Source organism: Phasianus colchicus, chromosome 1 (assembly GCF_987193195.1).
Source record: "Phasianus colchicus chromosome 1, bPhaCol1.hap1.1, whole genome shotgun sequence".
NCBI lineage: Eukaryota > Metazoa > Chordata > Aves > Galliformes > Phasianidae > Phasianus > Phasianus colchicus.
The window spans coordinates 163,649,393-163,669,246 of NC_143436.1; the positions used below are offsets into that span (position 1 = coordinate 163,649,393).

A 19,854-nucleotide genomic window follows, 5' to 3' on the forward strand; every position below is an offset into this window, starting at 1 on the left:
TATCTCTAAGCATCATACTGTTTTTGAAAGAGTGGTATTTATTCCGTTAAACTCCAGGGCACTATTCCAGATAAATGAAATGTAGTGTATAAGTATGATAAGTAATGATAATGTATGAGTAGAACTTCTGATTGCCCACAGTATGAATATAATCAATTATTCAAGAGGAGAGTTAGTTGAGATTTGTTATCTGTGTGTATGTATATAATCTTTCCTATTTCAAATTGTGTGAGGATAAGAGAAAGTTAAGATCATGCACCATATATATTTATGGCAAAATGCCCAGCTTTGGGGAGAGATGTGTAGACTTATCATGATGACTTATGATGTGCCTTGAGAAATGGCAGTGGCAAAAATACTATGGTGTATTTGTGCACTCATGCTAGAAATTCTAACTGTGCATGTCCATCTGGATAACAGATCTCAAAGAATTTCAGTTACTGACAAATAACTTTTCTTTTTCAAAGTAATATTGGCATCACTGTATTGTACTTTTTCTTTTTTTTTTTCCTCCTCTATGCTGCCACTGGGAGATGGATTCTACAGAAAGCAATTCAGTGATAAACAACTTATTTTAAACCATACCTGAACTCTTTGCTGTTTCCTGAAGGACACTGTTTGATTTGGAATACTAGGCATTGTGTTCTTTCTTTGTTTTAAACAGTACTTTTTCAAGCCTTTTTGTGCTTTTTTTTTTTTTTCTTTTTTTTTTCTCTCTCTCTCTTTTTTTTTTTTTAAGATAATTTTTCTTAGATAATTACCTTACCTTTACCTTACCTTCTTTATAAATACATTTCACAAACTGTTGTTGAAGCCCCATGCATTAGCTTCTACCGAAGGGAAGAGTTTGGGCAGGATATAGTTTTCTAATGGACCGTCTACTGTTTTTTTTCCTTATGTCTTCGTTTTATTATTTTTTTTTCCCTTCCTCATCTGAAAGTAGATTTGCTATAGGAAATCTGCCTTCTATTTTTATCTGTTTTCTCACTGGACTTCTAATTATTATTATTTTTTTTTATTATAGCAACAAATATAAACTACTAATTTCTGCAGATATCTATCATAATAATAAGCAAGCATGCATTTTATTATGAGGGTAGCTTTATAGCTGTAACTTCAAAGATGTAATTTTTCTCTAGATATGGACATTTTTCTCTTGCTGAAATGATGCACTTACATTTTAGCAAGTTCCTAAAAAAACAAAAGAAAATTGCCTTCTGACGTTTAAGAAGTTGGCTTTTGGGGTAGGAACAGCAAGAGATAAGGCAATACTAAATTCCTGTGATTCCTGTGAAAGAGACAAGGAATATTATCAGCACAGGAACCTTCATTAACAGAGATAGACATCTACAAGTTTTTTATGTCTTACAGTTATGTTTAAACAATTTTACTTGTTTTTAACTATCAGTAAATTATACTTACATATGCAGATTATGACATCATATATGTCATCGATGAAAAGAAAATATTAGAAGAACTAAAAACTCTCCAGAGAACTATGCAACTATATCTTTAGTTGCTTTCCTTTGTCATTTTTCAGAATTAAGTATTTGATTATCTGAATACTTATATATCCCATTTAAACGTGCTACTGATTTTCTTTCAAAAGAGTACAATGTTACTATCAGACTGTTTTGTAAAGGTAATTTGAAAGATGTATAAATCATTACTGTTATTTTATTAGTTTCTAAGTTAGATTATAATGAATGGTAAGCTGAGGTTACCATGAGAGTTTATTTCATGTGGTGTAATTTCATAAATATGACATTCTTTTACTGAGTTGTGAATTGTAAAAATCATCATGTGATCTGCAGAAAAATCTTTTCTTAGAAAGTGCAATGCAATTGGCTCATTAAAGCCTAAAATATGATAGGATTTCTTTCCTTGCTAATGAAATGTCTTCTTTTCAAAGCTGTTGAACAGGACAGATGACTTTTAAACTAATTGTAATTCACTGAGACACCTTATAATCTATAAGAAAGATCACCTCTGCACTGTTCCTGTCCAGCTGTTGTCTTGAACAATTATCAGCAAGTTATTGTTCTGGTATGAACCATGTCATGCTTGAAAGTGAGATGAAAAAAATTAATGAGGGTGCATGAATGCTGGTTGATGAAGGTTAAGTAGATACAGTTATGCTGTCCGCTTTCTTTACTATGACTGTTGAGATTGAGGCAGTGTTCTGTAATGAGACCACACAAACAGATGTGCTGATTGACAGCTCTTAATTTAGCAATGAAAAATGCTGGCTGAAGGCACATTTTGTTCCAGCCTGATATTCAGATTGCTTGTGCACATGAAGGCATTAGATTTAGCTTATACTATAGAACATTATTGTTCTTTTTCTCTATTCAATTATATATTAGTTTTCAGAAATCCATTTCATTATGTTTATTAGAATTGGTGTACACAGTTTTTTTAAAAATGATTGCAATGCGGTTTATAGCAATAAAATACTGTTTTTTAATATGCATTTTTGATGGAAAAAAAGGACTTAGTATGTTTTTTATAAGCTAATCTGAAAAAAATCACAGAAAATTTTGCATTATAGATTTATTAGACCGTTATCAGTAATGCACAGAATGACTGAGCAGGGTTTTCTTCCAAATTATAACAAACAACATTTGAACTGTATCCTGGCCTGCATCAAAAGAAGCAGCTCAGCCAAGGGAGATAATTCTCCCCCTCTTCTCTCCTCGCGAAGCTCCACCTGGAGCATTTCATTCAGCTCTGGATGAACAGATAACAACATAAGATGGACACGGACCTTTTGGAGCAGGTCCAGAGGGCAGTCATGAGTATGATCAGAGGCTGTAGCACTGCTCATGTGCAGACAGGCTGCGAGAGTTGGAGTTTCTTCAGCTTGGAGAAGAGAAGGCTCCAGGGAGAACTTATAGTGGCCTTCCAGAACTTAAAGTGGGCTGACAAAACTGGAGAGGGACTTCTTTTACAAGCGCATGTAATTATGTTTTCAAACTGAAAGAAAGTGGGCTTAGATCAGATATTGGGAAGAAATTATTGACTGTGAGAGTGGCCAGGTTGGATGGGGCTTTTAGTAATCTGATACAGTGGGAGGTGTCCCTGTCTGTAGCATGGGAATTGGAACTGAATGACTCTGAAGATCTTTACAAATCCAAGCCATTCTATGATTCTGTGAATATGGAGGTAAGTGTTCAAAAAAACAAGGGGTGCAAATTCAGTATATGAATGATGAATTATACCAGGAAGTTAATAGAATTGGATTTCTTTCTGAGAAGATGATTTTTTTTTTTAAGAACAACATAATTGATAGATTTGATCTGTGTGAACTGCAGTAAGATTGCCTCTGTGGTAATACTAATACAGAGTGACATTAGCAATATTTGTAAAAATAGCTGAGTTCAGGAGATGTGTGATATTGAAAAAGGATGTATAGGACTGTGAGGATATTCAAGTTTCTGAGGGATCAGTTTGGGGAATAATTGTTTATTGCAAAGTCTCAAAATGATATTTGTATGTGAAGAGAGGGATGAACTTTGTGATAGGAGACTTTGGGGGTATTATCAAGTAGAAAGAGATTAGAATATCACAGATGAAAAGTTGGTTAATAATGGTTTCAGAATTAAATTTAAATTTGTAACAAAGCTAGGTACAATTGTCAAATTTTGCTATTTTAACTGTCAGTCCTGAAATATATTGTTCTAGTTAATACATTCCAAACCAGCTCAGGATATTCATATGGCATACATAATGAACAAAGTAAGAACCATAGCATTTTTTCTATACTGGATAGCATAGTAGTTTTTGTACGTTACTTTTGTTTTAAGCACTACTAAACACTGCTGCCTTTGCCTGGTATTCAGCATCTTTCACAGTTTCAAGTATGGCACGGAAAAGGTGCCTGTTTCTCCCCATTTTGAGGAGAAGGAAGGAAGAATGACCCAATCAAAATAGATAACAAATTTGCTACAAATGGTAAAAGAATGCAAGATAAAAATAAGAAAGAGTGAGGAAGGCTACAGTTGTTTACTGTGCCACCAGAACCCAGCAGGCCCTTCATCCCCATCACCCGCAATTGGAGATCATGTAGAGAACAGTGGAGGCTCTTGGGAATAGTGGTTTTTGGAGAGTTGGAACTCATGTGAAATTGCTAGAGAAAACAGGACCAGGAATTACAGCTGTGTGCCACAGAAAAGTAGAAAATTTGTAATAAATAATCTGAGAAAGAAGCTCTCTGAAATAAACTAATTTTTCATTACTCCTTTTTGTTCTCAGAGCCTAAATTAAGAAATACTTATGCCTGAATTTGAACACAAGCTTTGGGTTGTTAACACTATAGTTGACGTAGCCTTTATACACATGTATCTGTGTATTTATATGTTTTATATATATATCAGTTGTTTATTTAGGAAAAAAAAAAAAAAAGAAGAAGAAAAAGAGTAGGACAGATCCTGGATTTCATACAAGTGTTTCCAGTAGGGAAACATTTTCATTAATATCTTCCCAAGTCAGCATGCAATGTGATTTTTCAGTTCTGTCCAAGTCTCAAGACACATTAAGGCACAGATGCATAGAAGCTGCTGGTATCATCAGGTGAAGAGATTAAAATGGATTTGGATTCTTTAATTAAGAGAAAGCAAAGATCATGTTGTAGTGCCTAGATGTTTTCTTATTCTTTTAAAAGGGCGCTAGGATGGGGAAAAAAATGTTTTAATTAAGAGGAATATGTATAAAATAGTCATGAATAAATTTAAACTGGAGATTGATTCCAGTCATCTATATCAGAGAGGTTCTGGCACATTTATTGTGTGAATGTGTCTTTAAATAAGAAAATAGATCAGTGAATACATTATGCTTCCACTTAGCTGTCGTTGATGATCCAGTGGCCTGGTCTTTGGTTTATGAAAGTCCCTATTTTACCCTTATTTGATAACACTACATTTAGTATTCCTGTTGTATTTAGAAGTAAGGGACAGAATTTCTTTACTTCGTCTTCTCTCCTCTGTCCCCACACCACACGGAGTAACTGATTATCAGCATGAAGTGCAGTTGTAGCACGTGAGGAAGAGGCTTGGGTGCAAAAGGAAGGATGGAATGTTTCTAGTAGTTCTACTTTGTGTAGGCTGTTGGCATAACTGCTTGCCTCCTAGGTTTTTCAGCTTCCACTCACGGTAGTAGTGAGTAAATAATCGTGCTCTGAAGACTCAAACATAAACATTTGATGTGCCAGTTCACTGCTACTTATAAGTTGCCATTCAAGTTAATGCCCTCATCTTGGAGAACTAGAGATGCTGCACTACCTTGTTATGTGCTAGCTTATCTGATGTCTCTGCTTGACAGAAATGAACAATCCAGATTTACAGATGTTTGAGGTATGAGAGGAGCTGCTGGGAGAAAATGCTGTCATCTGTGATGTCCTTGGCCTCCTGTCTCCGTAGCTTGGAAGTCTAGTTGCTGACGGTGGCTTTCTCATTCAGTTTCTTTCAGAATACCCAATTCCTCCCTACCAATCCTATTTCAATTGTTATGTCCCGTCAGCCCTTTCTACATACTTCTCATTCTTATCACAGAATCATAGAATCACAAGGTTGGAAAGGACCTACAAGATCATCTAGTCCAAATGTTCTCCCATTACCATTGCTACCACAGGCACTAAACCATATCTCACAGCACCTCATCCAGACACCTCTTGAACACTGCCAGGGACGGCGACTCCACCACCTCCCTGGGCAGCCATTCCAGTGCCTGACCACTCTCTGAGGAAAAAGTTCTTCCTTATGTCTAATCTAAACCTCCTCTGGTACAGCTTATGGCCATTTCCTCGGGTCCTGTTTGTTGCCCGGGAGAAGAGGCCAAACGCATTCTCATCACAACCTCCCTTCAGGGTTATAGAGTGCAATGAACCTCCTCTTCTCCAGACTAATCAATCGCAGCTCCCTCAGCCACTCCTCATAAGACTTGTTCTCCAGATCCTTCACCAGTTTTATTGCTTTTCTCTGGACACATTCCAGGGCCTCAATGTCCTTCTTGTAGTGAGGGGCCCAAAACTGAACACAGTACTCGAGGTGCGGCCTCACCTGTGCTGAGTACAGGGGGATGATTACCTCCCTGCTCCTGCTGGCCACACTACTTCTAATGCAGGCCAGGATGCCATTGGCCCTCATGGCCACCTGGACACACTGTCAGCTCATGTTCAGCCAAGCATCAACCAACACCCCCAGGTCCTTTCCTCTTCACACTCATCCAGCCACTCATCCCCAAGCCTATAGCGCTGCATGGGGTTATTGTAACCAAAGTACAGGACCTGGCACTTGGCCTTGTTGAACCTCATCCCATTCACCTCAGCCCAGCGATCCAGTTTACCTAGATCCCTCTGCAGGGCCTCCCTACCCTCAGGCAGATTGACACCACCTCCCAACTTGGTGTCATCTGCAAACTTATTGAGGGTACACTCAATTCCCTCACCTAGGTCATCAATAAGGATATTAAACAAGATGGGCCCCAGTACCAACCCCTGGAGACACCACTTGAAACGGGTCGCCAGCTGGACTTAACTCCATTAACTACTACCCGTTGGGCCCAGACCTCTAGCCAGCTCCTTACCCAAAGAAAAGTATACCTGTCCAGGCCATGGCCAGAAATTTCTTCCCACAAATTAACATTTGTTGTGCTTTCAGGTTAATACTGCCTTCTCCTTTTTTTTTTGTGATAGAAGGCTCTAACAGTGCTGGCTTAGTAATTTTTGCTGCTCGTATGTCAGATCATTCATTCCTGCTCTTGCACTAACACATTTCTGTTGTTACCATGTCTTTTTTTGTATGTGTGTGTGCAGTCACTTGACGAATTAAATTAAAAGCCTGATCCAGTGTTTCCCTGCTGAAAGGATATTGAATTGTTTTAGGGTGAGATCAGAGGTTAATAACAGAATTAAAAATAGCATCAGAACACATTGCGTACACTTAGAAAATTGATTTAATGAAACTACTTTAAAAGTAACATGATGTGTGTTTTGTGATGAAATGACCTTGACATAATAACTAGTGTAAGTTGTCTGTTTTGTATCTTCAGGTATCATTCATTTTCAAGGGTATGTAGTAAAATGCTAAATGGTTTTGAGAGCTGAGAGCTGGTAAGACTACACAAGACATTGTGAATTATGAAGTAAAATTAAAACCAAACTTCAAAGGAAGGAGATAAGGTTTAAATGGAATCATTTTTCTGTCAGAAGTGTCTTCAACCTAGCTCTAGATACAGATAGTACTGGGTTGCTTCAAGTCTTACACTGACAAAAATGAAATTACCTATGAAAAATGTTTGTCTTATTAAGGTGTTATAATGTAGCATTCTGAGAGACATATCTTTACATTGAAGGATGTACTTAGTTGAAGACATATAACATTTTTTATAATTGAATGCGTTAGCTAATGCACTTAACTTGTTTTGTGGCAATTGTTAGTGACAAGTGAATCTGACAGAGCTGATGCTACTAAATGAGGGAGTCCCAATGTCTTTGTTGTTTGACTTAAGTGTCTACGTGGCTATGCAGTAAACTGGGGCAGGGAATTGGTATAGTTGAAAACTAGCTTCTGGTGTTCACTGTATAGGTAAGCACATGCCAGTCAGTATACAGTGTCATGAAAAAAAGGTCAAACAGGCTGTTTCAAGAAGCAATGCCAGCTTCTGCTAAACTGGGTATGTGGGATGCTGCTCTGCAGCTGGGCAGGTACATCAATTTGTTGCTAAACAGAAGAGGCCTGACTGGTGTTTCTTTCATGTTCCCGTTTACATATTCTACCAGGCTCTTGTATGAGCTTAATGGCAGAAATATACAGCTGGGAGAAAAGCTCTGTGTGTGAGGGAGAGGAGGAATGGATTCTCTTCTGTTCTGTGATGTCTGCGGTGACACACTGCAGCTTCAGTGTTTCATCTGGTGAACTGCATAGTTTTCTTAATGCAAAGTAATACTCAAAATTATTCTTTTTCTGTTATGTAGACATTTACGCAGTTAGTTTAAACTTATGCTTTTACTAGGTGGATGGAGAAATATATGTAAGCTGGAGAATAATTTAAAACAAAGAAATTTATGGGTAAGATGGTGTATTTTTTCCTAATGTCTGGTGGTCCAATTATGTGGATTTAAGGTGAGATCTGCTTAAAGTGGCCTAGATAGGAAAATTGTCCATCTTTTTTGCTATGAAAGCTGGGTTTGAGTATTTTAACCAAAGGACTTTTAGTTGATGTGCACTGCAAAGAGTACCTCTCTTCTATTTTTTTAAAAATGGTTTTTGCAAGCAAACTGACAAATCTCAAAATAGATGCTTTTAGCTTTGTCTGTTACGTTGCTGTCAGAACAATAAATTTCTTTTTTTTTTTGAGTAAATGTACTTCAACAGTAAATATATAGCAAACTTGCTGCAGAACTGTAATCCTCTAAATTTCATTCATCTTTTAGGTTGGAGCAGAGTGTATCTTTAAAGACTATTACTAGTACAAAAAATCAAATTCATTTATGTTCTGTATAATTACATTGTATAAAACAAAGAAAACAAAAAAATTAATATGGACATGAAAATGCACATACAAAATTAATATCTTAACTGGTAAGCATGCAATATGTCTAATAGTAGAAATATGCCAGATGACCTCTATCTAAACTTCTGAATGAAATTAAGACATATGAAAGTAATGAAATCAATGGTCACTGCATGCTGTCATTGATTATATCTGAAGTCAGTCTTTTTATTATTTTGAAAAATATTCTGACTTGTTTCTGCTTTGTACTTCAAGGTAAATGTGTGAATAATCATAACTTTTCTTGCTAATTAAATCAATTTAGTGAATAATTAAGACTTTTCAATTATGATTTTGCAGACTAGCATAATTTCCAGTACCTTTTTAAGAACTGCATATTTAAGGGGAAAACAAAAAACCTTTAGCAGGAAATGTAAGACAATTCCACTAACTCTTTAGTTACTGCAGTCTGTGCTGTGCAAATGTATTAATATTATTACATTTTGCCCTCCTTTGCATTCTGTTTTTTGTGGTCCAAAGCTGAAAGCTCTTAAAACTGTAGACTTGATGTGCCTGAATTTTTTTTTTTTTTTTTTAAGTATTCATATTGGAAAAGTTGACATTGACCTTGAGGGGAATAAAGAGGTTATGGCAAGAGGTAATTGCTTTAGCAAGAGACTAGGGAAATACTGAAGCACATTAATGATGCTTAATATATACTCTATAGAATATATAAGCAGCACAAGCCATGTCTTTGAATGTTCCCTTTTTCATTCAGATTTGCTTAGCAGTACAATAGTATTTGAATTCCAGAGACTTCTGCATGTTTCCTAATACTCTCCTAATTCTTACTGCGTTACTGAATTAGCACTAAGGTGTTAAAATTTTCATACTAGAGAAATTTGAGCATGAATTGATTTAATGAAATTGCAATAGAAAAGTATGATTTACTGCTTCTTATCAGTCTTTCAAAGAAAAAAAAAAAAAAAAGAGTTTGAATAGCACCTCTCTTTCCGACTTCCAAATGCTGAAGCTTAAAATTATTCCAGTTCATCTAATAATGAAATTGCCTGAAAACTAGTTTTCTGTGGGGAAGGAATGTCAAGAGAAGTATTACATTCTAAGATCTATCCCAACTTGCACTGTTAGTAGAGGGAAATTTTAGAATAGGTCAATAAAATGGACAGTAACAGATTGCTAGGACCAGCTGGTATTTACCCAAGTATTCTAAGAGAACTGAAGGATAAAACATCTCCAAGGCTGAGCTATGAACTGTACTGTCTAAACCACAGTTTGAACCTATGCCAATGTCAGAAGAAGTAAGGAAGACAGTAAATGCAATGACAGTTTTTAGAAAGATTTATGAGGTGTTTGGGGATCTGTGATTATCAACTTTGACATCAATACTGGATGCATTCTAGAAAATTATTACTGAACGGCAAATTAGTTAATTAATGATTGATATACTGATGAAATCGTTTCTGTCTCAATAATGGTTAAAAGCAAATGGAAAACAAAATATGATGATTGGACTAGATGATCTTAAAGGTCTTTTCCAACCTTAAGAATTCTGTGATTCTCTAATAAAGAAATACATCACTGGGTATCTCCCTGCTTTGTTTCAGTCCTATGTACTTGGGTTTGGTATGGTTTTGATTCCTCTCGCTAGTAAAAATTACGGTCAAGGTACAGCAGAACTGATCAAGATTATTGCAAAAAATATTAGAAAGTCTTTCTTTGTATAGTGCAAATTAGGAATGGGAACTCTGTGCTGAAGAACTTAATAAATATTTAAAATTTAGTAGATATAAAATGCAATTATAGAAATCCATGGAAGAACAATGTGTCAAGGATTATTAAATGAAAAGCTTTTGCTTTGGAATGGAACATCTGAAATGCAAATATACTTGATTTGTTCACATACTTTTTTTCTTCATATCTTATTGATTTGTGGAAGACATTGACTTTGGATCCAGTGAGATATAGTTATTCTTCTGATGTGGCTTTCAGACGCAGCAGTCTAGTTATGGCGTTAATTGCTTTCTGTATCTAATCTTGATAATTCAGTTGCTTTGTTGCATTTACTCTGATCTTTGCTGGCTCACTGTCCAGTAGTTTTGTGTGGTTCAGTACCAGCAGGTACTGGATTCAAAAAGTTGAATGGTTGTCATCCTGTTTCATAGTGTAGACAGTAACATTGAGCTTCTTGAATTGTCTGTGCTTATTTTAAATACAACTGCATGTTATCTTGCTTTTGATATGAAGCCGGAGGCCCGCTCCAGCCTCATCAAGGTGTTCGCAATCGTTAGGGACATCTCGGTCTGTCCATCTACCTCGGTGCACACCAATGTGGTGGGTGGTAAAATGGCGTTTATTAACTCGTGACAACAGTTTATATAGCCTTGTGCACCTTCGTCTACGCCCCTCTTATCATACGCAAGCACTTACATCACTACTTCTTATCTAGTTACTACGAGCAACTACTCGAAAGTTCTCTGCTCACTGCTACATCTCCCCCCCCCCTATGCACAAGCGCAACTACTTTATCCTGAGAGGACCCTAACCGCGTACAACCGAAACCCCGCTTTGCGCCTATACATGCCACCGTCCTCTCAGTTAAGCCTTGCCCCGTTACATCCCGAATCGCAAAATAATCCCGCGCTACCCTTATATCGCTACATTTTCTGACTGCCTACAAGCCTTTTGCATTTTACTATATTCCACGCGATAATTGACTGTGCGGTCAATCATCCTTTGAATACAGCCTAGCATAATTTGTAGAAAGCATGGCATACACACTATCAAAAGCAGAATAACTACAAGTCCTAAAAGCAGTCCCTTCAATAAGTGCACACCCCATTCTCCGATGTCTCCGAACACACTTCTCAGCCAGTCCCCGATGGGGTCCGTCTCCACGCCGATCTTCTCCGTATGGTCTCGCAGGGCTCTCAGCGCTTTATGGATGGATACACTGTGGTCGCTGAGATTGAAGCAACACATCCCTTCTAGGTCTTCACATTCATGCCCCTGTTAGAAACACGTTTTCTCGTTGGCAGCAACGATTGAGTTTCCTCCATGCTTCTCCCGGCCTTCTTTCGGGGTTCCTGGGCTGTCTCCTTCTTCTTTTTCGGTGTTCACAGGAGCCATACCTGCAAAACTCAGAGTCCCTCGTTACTGTTCTCTTTCATCAGATCTGCAAGCCAAGGACCGCAATAGCTACAGCCCAGTGGGCCTGGGCCGAGGTAGAATTAGCTTTTCCGTGTTGGGTAGCCACGATCATCGTGGAGGCTGTGTCAACAGTAACTGCCAACCACGACCGAGGTGACATTCGCGGCTCCCACGTAAAGCCCGTCTGCCATATTTGCAGCGGCCCTAAACCGCGGGGGTTGACCCCCGCCCCAATAGCAGAAGCTGAATTGCAGTGAGGGCAGGCCTGCACCACATCCCTTGCAGCTGTAATGGAAATACCACAGGCTCGAGCGAGTGCCCGGGCGCCTATGTGAAGCGTGGAGTGGAGGTCTCTGGCCTTTCGGATCGTCAGGACACGGGACCCTGCAGCCGCATCTGCGGCTGCGTTGCCCTCTGAAAAGAATCCTGGTACATCCGAATGACTTCTTACATGTAAAATTGCTATAGGCTCTACTCGGGTGCACAAAGCATCTTCTAAGATAAGCGCTGCTTCCGTACTAGGAATGCCTTCTTGGCCTATTTTCAAAGCGAGCTTAGCTGCAAAAGCAGAATCTGTGACTATGTTACAGGGAAGGAAGGGCCAATAAACAATCGCCATCGCAACAGCCCTGACCTCGAGCATCTGAACGCTGGCGCCCAACGTGGGGCTCGAACTCACGACCCTGGGATTAAGAGTCCACGACCCTGGGATTAAGAGTCCCATGCTCTACCGACTGAGCTAGCCGGGCCTTGCTTGTTACGGACAGGAACCGTGAAGGCAAAAGCCTCCCTGTCTTGCTCAGCCAGGGGTATGGAGAAAAAGCAATCCTTCAAATCGATAACAACAACCCCCCAGCCTGCAGGCACAGCGGATAGTACGGGCGCACCCTGCTGAACTACACCAAAAGGCACTAACTGCAAGCGATAGGATCCTGACCGCTTCTTTATCACAAATACAGGAGTGTTCTATTGACTAAGAGAGGGTTCTATATGACCTAAGCGAAGCTCTTGCTGTACTAATGCGTGAAGCGCTACAAGCTTTTCCGTCGGTAAGGACCACTGATCCACCCAGACAGGTCGCACTTCCTGTCCCCAGCGCAGTGGGATCGCATACTGCGCCGACAATTGACAGATCGTGGCCCCCACTATAAATTGTTATGCGTGCTGCCCCTGTTCTGCTGTAGCAGAACAGGCCTTTCCAGGGAAACATCCCTGCTGATTACGATAATCTCAACCATCTGGGCGGACCTCCGAGTGGGCGTTGTTCCTCCCACTCCCGCTATCATCTGTGCCGCCCCTTTCTCTGTTGGCTACCGCCATAACCAAGGGCTGGATGGCTGATGACATAGCCGCAGCTATTCCCTGATCTGTAAGTGGGGTAACCTTCTGTCTGTCTAGAACATATTTGATAATCTCTCCTGGTGTCGTTAAAGTAGAGGGCGCCACTCGGATAAGCTGCTGAACATCCGGGTGTGATTTCTGTCTAAAGCAATCAATAATCACCGGGGCTCGTGCTGAAGGTGGAAGGTCCGACCCCTCAACCGCCTTTATGAGGCGATTAGCAAAAAGCTCATCTCTATTGCCTTTTTCTTCTCCCAGAAAATTAGAGAAGCTTTAAGTCCTTTCAGGTGTTGAGTCTGTCTTGGCTAATTCTCTCAGTTCTACCGTGATGCCAAACAGGTGTTCAAATTGGAGCTAAGAAAAGGATTCTTCTAATTTATTTATGCCATATTTCTTACAGTATTTTAAGTAGTTGTTTCTTGAGAGATATTATTTTGGAGTTGAATTTCATTTTCAGAATGTATCAGCTACCATTAAAAATATATGAGCAAACCTAGTGTCTTTGATTTCTGAATGAACCAACAGTATTTAGAAACAATTTGGTCATTAAGATAACATTTACAATTTAATAATAAAATGAAGACAGTACTTCTACTTTAAAAAACTTTTCCAAGTGAATTTGTTTAGCTGTTTGACTAGTTTCCCCCAAATAGTACTTTTTCTTTTTAACTGTAAATTCTAGTGTTCATTGTTCTAAAAGAGGGGAAAAAGTTTGAAAAGCCAAACAGAAGTCCATTTCATTAACTACATTTGCCTGTGTACTAGTTGTTATCATCTGAGACAGCCTATGCCAGTTATTACTATGTCTTCTTGCCAACAAGGGCTTTATACCGTCTTTATTACCTCTTTGTTAGCTTTTTTTACTGCTCATCCAACTATTTAAGACACAGTTATATGGTATTTCAGGGGACAGGATGCATGCACCTGTCCATGTGCTGGCAATTTTAAAGATTCTAAGCTGAGGTACTTAATTTGATTGTATTAAGCAATATAAAAGATGCTAGGTACTAAAAACATCTCTAAAGATGTTCTAACTTGTATTAATCTTTTACAGAGGTATCAGAAAAAGTATCAGTATAATACTGTTATAAATACAATTACTTCAATTCCTCATGCATACTATATATTTTCAATCATTTTCTTATGTAGATTATATATTTATACAATTTTAATAGGATGGCTATTTTGTCTTACTTGAAAATGATGAAAAAGTAGCTGATTAATAGAAAAGCTTTGTGTAAAACTATCCAAAAGGTAACTCTTGTTGGATTCTATCCACATATTCATGACACACTGTGTAAGCTTTCAACTGCAACATCAAATTTATAAAATGTTCTTCTCACCATTCCCATCAGGCTGATTTCATTTTGATCATTGTCACATAGAGGGAGTTATCTACAGTTGAATCTGAATATAAATACACATTTGAAAAAGACAAAGCAACCTTTCTAGTAGAATCTAAGAGGTAAAACTCATTTGAGTTATTTCTTTATTTACACATTCAGAACTTTTAAATTAATAAGGACGTGGAAAAGTGAAAATAAGGAACTGTGATGAACTGTAAAGGATGTGAGATAAAATATGAATATTCATTCTACTTCGTTTCCCATCCTGTTATGGCAGACGACTTACTACTGCGAAAAACAATACAGATCTTTGCTGGGGCCATGCGTATAAGTAACATATTGAAAGAAAATTTCAGAATGTGCTGTTATTGGTATGTGACGTGAACTTCTAGGGGCATAATACATGAAATAAGACATCTGATTTTGAAAAGAATTAATGGCTTAATATTGTGGTGCATATTCAGAAGCCATGATGTTTTGAGAGTCCCTGGTTTGATTGTTGTGTTTTTAAAACAAGAATATTTTACCTCTATTTCCTTTGATAATCACCTTCTTCTATAGCTGCCCACTCTCACTGTGATGTTTTTTCCGTTTCCAGCTAAAGCAGATGTTTCTCATTTTCAGTCACATATATACTTTCCTCTGTGGTCCAGTGCCATAATTACTTAATTTTTTTTTACTTCCTTAATTTACTTTGTTAATTTAGGTATTTACTTCACATATTCAGATCTTTCTGTTCCATTTTGAAATGTTTTCTTTTTTCCATTAGCCTTTTTCCCTTTTTCTGGTGTTGAAAATAAATAACAGTTTTCTCTGTTTTTTTGTTCCTGTCTTATAAATTAGTAAGCAAATTATCTAAAAATTTCTAGAGGCAGAAGTAGGTATCAGTTTTCACTGGAAAGTGCAAAATTTCCTGTGGGAAAGACAAGTAATATGTATGCTTTGCTTCTTTCTGCTGGCAACTTCATAAGGATGTGACCTGAATTCTCCTGATGAAATATCATGTAAGTTTGCAGTAATTTAGTTTGTTGCATACTTGTATAACTACATACAATTCTAGTATGAGTTCCCAGAGTAAGTATTTTCTAGAGTTATATATTTTACTTTAGGGTTGTGATGCTTTACACATTGCTGTAACTTTGTGCATAGCTTCTTTCTTGGTGAAAATTCCAGAGGGAAAAAGTTCATTGGCAGCATTGTTTCTTGATATCATAGTTGAGAGATAAAATGATGTGTTTAACTTCTGGGATGTTTGATGTTTTTTGAGAGATTGTGGGCTTTTTTAATACGTTTGCGTATTTGTGTATTATCTCTGTTTTGAGACCTGTAGTTCCTAGATATTGTTTTCCACTTTTGGAAAAGGTAAATATTTTTCTGTATTTCAACTCTTAGTAGAATCTAGTTCAAGGCTACCAAGTCAAGTTTCAGTAAATTCAGATAACTTCACTATTTTAGTGTGACTGTTAAGGAAATTTAAGCAAAGTTCCTAGTGACTGGAAAAAAGGAAACAACATTCTCATTTTTAAGAAGGGGAGAAAGGAAGACTTGGCAACTACTGGCCAGTGAGCTACACATCTGTTCCTGGGAAGATCATGTAGCAGATGCTTCTCAAAGCTGTGTTAAGGCACATGTGAGATGAGGAGGTGATATGAGCACAGCTTCACCAAGAACAGACTGTGCCTGACAAATCCTATGGCCTTCTATGATGGTGGATAGAGGAAGAGCCACTGTTGTCATTTATCTATATTTCAGTAAGGTTTCTGAGATGGTCCCTATATCTAAATTTGAGAAATAAGGATTTGAAGGGTGGATTACTCAGTGGATAAAGAATTGGTTGGATGGCTGCAGCCAGAGGGTTGTGATCAGTGGATCTATGTCCAGGTAGAGGCCAATCACAAATGGTGATAGGCAAGGAAGGAGGGGCAGTGGTGTGGCTCTGGATGTTAGAGAGTGTTTCAGTGTTGTAGAGTTCAGGGCTGGGAATGATAAGATTGAATCTCAATGGGTAAGAATTGTGAAGGGTCAACATGGTGGACGACCTGGTGAGGATCTGTTATAGACTGCCTAACGGGATGAAGAGGCGAATGAGGCATTCTAAGAGCAGCTGGCAAAGTTGTATAATCACCAGCCCTTATTCTTATGGGGGACTTCAATTTCCCTGATATATAATGGAAACATAATACAGAGCAGAATAAGCAATCTAGGAGGTTTCTAGAGTGTGTGGAAGATAACTTCCTGAAGCAGCTGGTAAGAGAGCCTTATTGCGGAAGGTACCCATTAGATCTGCTGCTCATGAACAGAGAAGGACTGGTGGAGATCAGAACTGGCTTGGGCAGAGTGATCAAAAAATGGTAGAGTTCTCTATTCTTAGTGAAGTCAGGAGGAGGGTCAGCAAAACTGCTACCTTGAACTTCTGGAGGGTGGACTTTGAACATGGGCTGACAGTGACAGGACAAGGGGAAATGGTTTTAAACTAAGACAGGGGAGATTTAGATTAGATGTTAGGAGGAAGTTTTTCACTCAGAAGGTGGTAATGTACAGGAACAGGTTGCCCAGGGAGGTAGTGGATGCCCCATCCCTGGAGGCATTCAAGGACAGGCTGGATGTGGCTTTGGGCAGCCTGGTTTGGTGGTTGGTGACCCTGTCCACAGTGGGGGCTTGAAACTAGATGATCTAGGTCGTTTTCAACCCCGGGCATCCTACAGTTCTATGATTCTGTGATGATAATAAAAGGATCCAGGTAGACAGGCACAGGAGCAGGCTGTATGCATGTGGTGTAAAATAAGCTGGTTGGAGAAGACAACTGATATGGATGAACAGGGGACTTTTTCTGTGGCTCCAGGAGAAAAAGAGAGTCTACCTCCTGAGGATGGAGGCACAGACAACTCGGGGAGAGTACAAAGAAATTGTTAGGACATGCAGGGAAAAAATTAAAACGACAAAAGCCCAGCACGAACTCAACCTGGCCAATGTAGTGAAAGAGAATAAAGAACTTTTTTACAAACAAATTAATGGTAAGATGACCAAGGAGAATCTCCATTCTTTAGTGGATGCGACAGGAAATGTGACCACTGAGGATAAGGAAAAGGCTGAGGTTCTCAATGCCTTCTTTATGTCTGTCTTTAAAAGTCAGACCAGTTATCTTCGGTGTACTCCCTGACCTGGAAGTCTGGGATGGGAGCAGAATAAACCCCTCATGATTCCAATGGAAACAGAGACCTATTACGCCAACTGGAGTCCATGGAGCCAGATGCAATTCACCCCAGGGTGCTGACAGAGCTGGCAGAGATGATTGCCAAGCCGCTTTCCACCATCTACCAGTGGTCCTGGTCCCAATGACTGGGGGCTTGCAAATGTGACTTCCATTTACAGCAAAAGTCATAAAGAGGATCTGGGAAACTACAGGCTTGTCAGCCTGCCCTTGGTGCCAGGGAATGCTACGGAACTGGTCATCTTGAGTGAGATCACATGGCACATGTAGGACAACAAGAGTATCAGGCCTAGCCAGTATGTATTCATGAAAGTCAGGTCTTGCTTGACCAACCTTGTCTCCTTCTATGATTGAGTGAGCTGCCTGGTAGATGAGGGAAAGGTTGTTGATGTAGTCTTCAGCAAAACCTTTGACACTGTCTCCCACAGTGTTCTCCTGCAGAAGCTGGCAGCCCACAGCTTGGAGACATATACTCTTTGCTGAGTAAAGAACTGGCTGGATGTCCAGGACTAGAGAGTGGTGGTGAATGGGTTAAATTCAGCTGTCGATGAATCACCAATGGTGTTCTCCAGCGGTCAGTACTGGGGTACATCCTGTTCCATGTATTTATTGATGACCTGGATGATGGCATTGAGTGCACCCTCAGTAAGTTTGCAGATGACACCATCGATCTGCCTGGGGGTAGCGAGGCCCCACAGAGGGACCTGGATAGGCTGGATCGCTGGGCTGAGGCCAGTGGGATGAAGTTCAAGAATACCTAGTGTCAGGTCCTGCATTTGGCCACAACAACCCCCAGGTGATGCTACAGACTTGGGGCAGATTGGCTGGAAGACTGTGTAGAGGAAATGGACCTGGGGGTATTGATTGATGCTCGGCTGAACATGAGCCAGCAGTGTGCCCAGGTGGCCAAGAAGAAGGCCAGTGGCATCCTGGCTTGTATAAAAAATAGCGATGCCAGCAGGAGTAGGGAAGTGATCTTTTCCCTGTACTCAGCCCTGGTGACACTGGGGCCCTGGAGCAGGTTCAAAGAAGGGCAACGAAACTGGTGAGGGGTCTGGAGCACAGGCCCTATGAGAAACAGCTGAGGGAACTGAGATTGTTTAGTCTGGACAAGAGGAGGTTCAAGGGAGACCTTATCGCCCTCAACAACTGCCTGAAAGGAAGTTGTGGTGATGTAGAGGTCAGCCTCTTCTCCTGTGTAACTGTGTGACAATAGAACTAAAGGGAATGACTTTAGGTTGCATTAGAGGAGGTTCAGGTTGGATATTTGGAAAAATTTCTTCTCTGAAAGAATGGTTCGATGCTGAAATGAGCTGGTCAGTGAGGAGATTGAGTCACCATTCCTGGAGGTGTTCAAGGAACGTTTAGATGCTGTACTAAGGGATGTGGTTTAGTGAGGAAGTATTGGTGATAGTTGGACAGTTTGGCTGGATGGTCTTGGAGATCCTATCTAACTTTGGTGATTCTACAAGTCTATGAAAATTTACAGAAGTGATTCCATTTTAGAGAAATTTTCCTGGTAATTCACATTACATCTGGTTTTGGGAAGAATCAGACATGAGGCAGAAATTTTTATCTTAACAATTTACTAAGGCACAGAACAGTTTCAGTATCTATGTGAGATATAAGATTCAGGCAGTGCATGTGAAAAGTGATAATAGGCCTGATAAATATCTTCCCTGATCATCAAATCTATTTTGGAGTTTATGATTCTGTAAGGAGTTGGACATATATTTTCTACTCAAATATTTGAAGCATGTATAACAACTTAGGACAATTATGCTGTAAAAGCTTGGAAACTTATTTCAAATATGAAATGTTATAGATGATTAGATAAAGAATAGTAATACATCGAGTGAATAACATTTGACAGTGAAGGTCTGTGTCGAATTTAAAAAACAAACAAACAAAAAAAAACCACCGTAGATTGGATTTAAAGAAAGATTTTTGTAATTTTAATTTTTTTTTGTTCTTTTGTTTCTGTAACAGCTGGAATGGTTCTTATCCTAGTATTACGTTATCAAGCATTTGCTGTTATTTTAAATAAAATTCTTATGATAGTGTTTAAATAATGAGAAATAAGTCAGTTTGTGAAAAATATTTGGAAGATCCTATTTCAGTGATTTTTTTTCTGAAAGAATACAGAATTTCCAACATCATTGTATGTTTATGCAGTCACTTTGCCTTTATGATATTTACTTAGAAGCTGATTACATATATTAAAGAAAAAACAAACAAAAACAACAACAAAAAACCCACTTTTTTGGAGGAGGTAAGGAAAATAAGCGTATATAAGTA

General features: G+C 38.9%; 1 protein-coding gene across 3 annotated transcripts in view; it reads left to right on the forward strand.

Annotated features, from left to right (window-relative positions):
* Window positions 1-19,854, forward strand: part of DIAPH3 (diaphanous related formin 3) — a 233,416-nt gene that overhangs the window by 73,591 nt on the left and 139,971 nt on the right. For 2 of the 3 annotated variants that reach the window (XM_090131181.1, XM_090131192.1), the window contains one exon: window positions 15,317-15,349. The exons of the other annotated variant lie outside the window; for it this stretch is intronic. In XM_090131181.1, coding sequence (XP_089987307.1) covers window positions 15,317-15,349 — 33 coding nt within the window. The remainder of the gene's footprint in view (window positions 1-15,316; window positions 15,350-19,854) is intronic. 3 annotated transcript variants of the gene reach the window in all.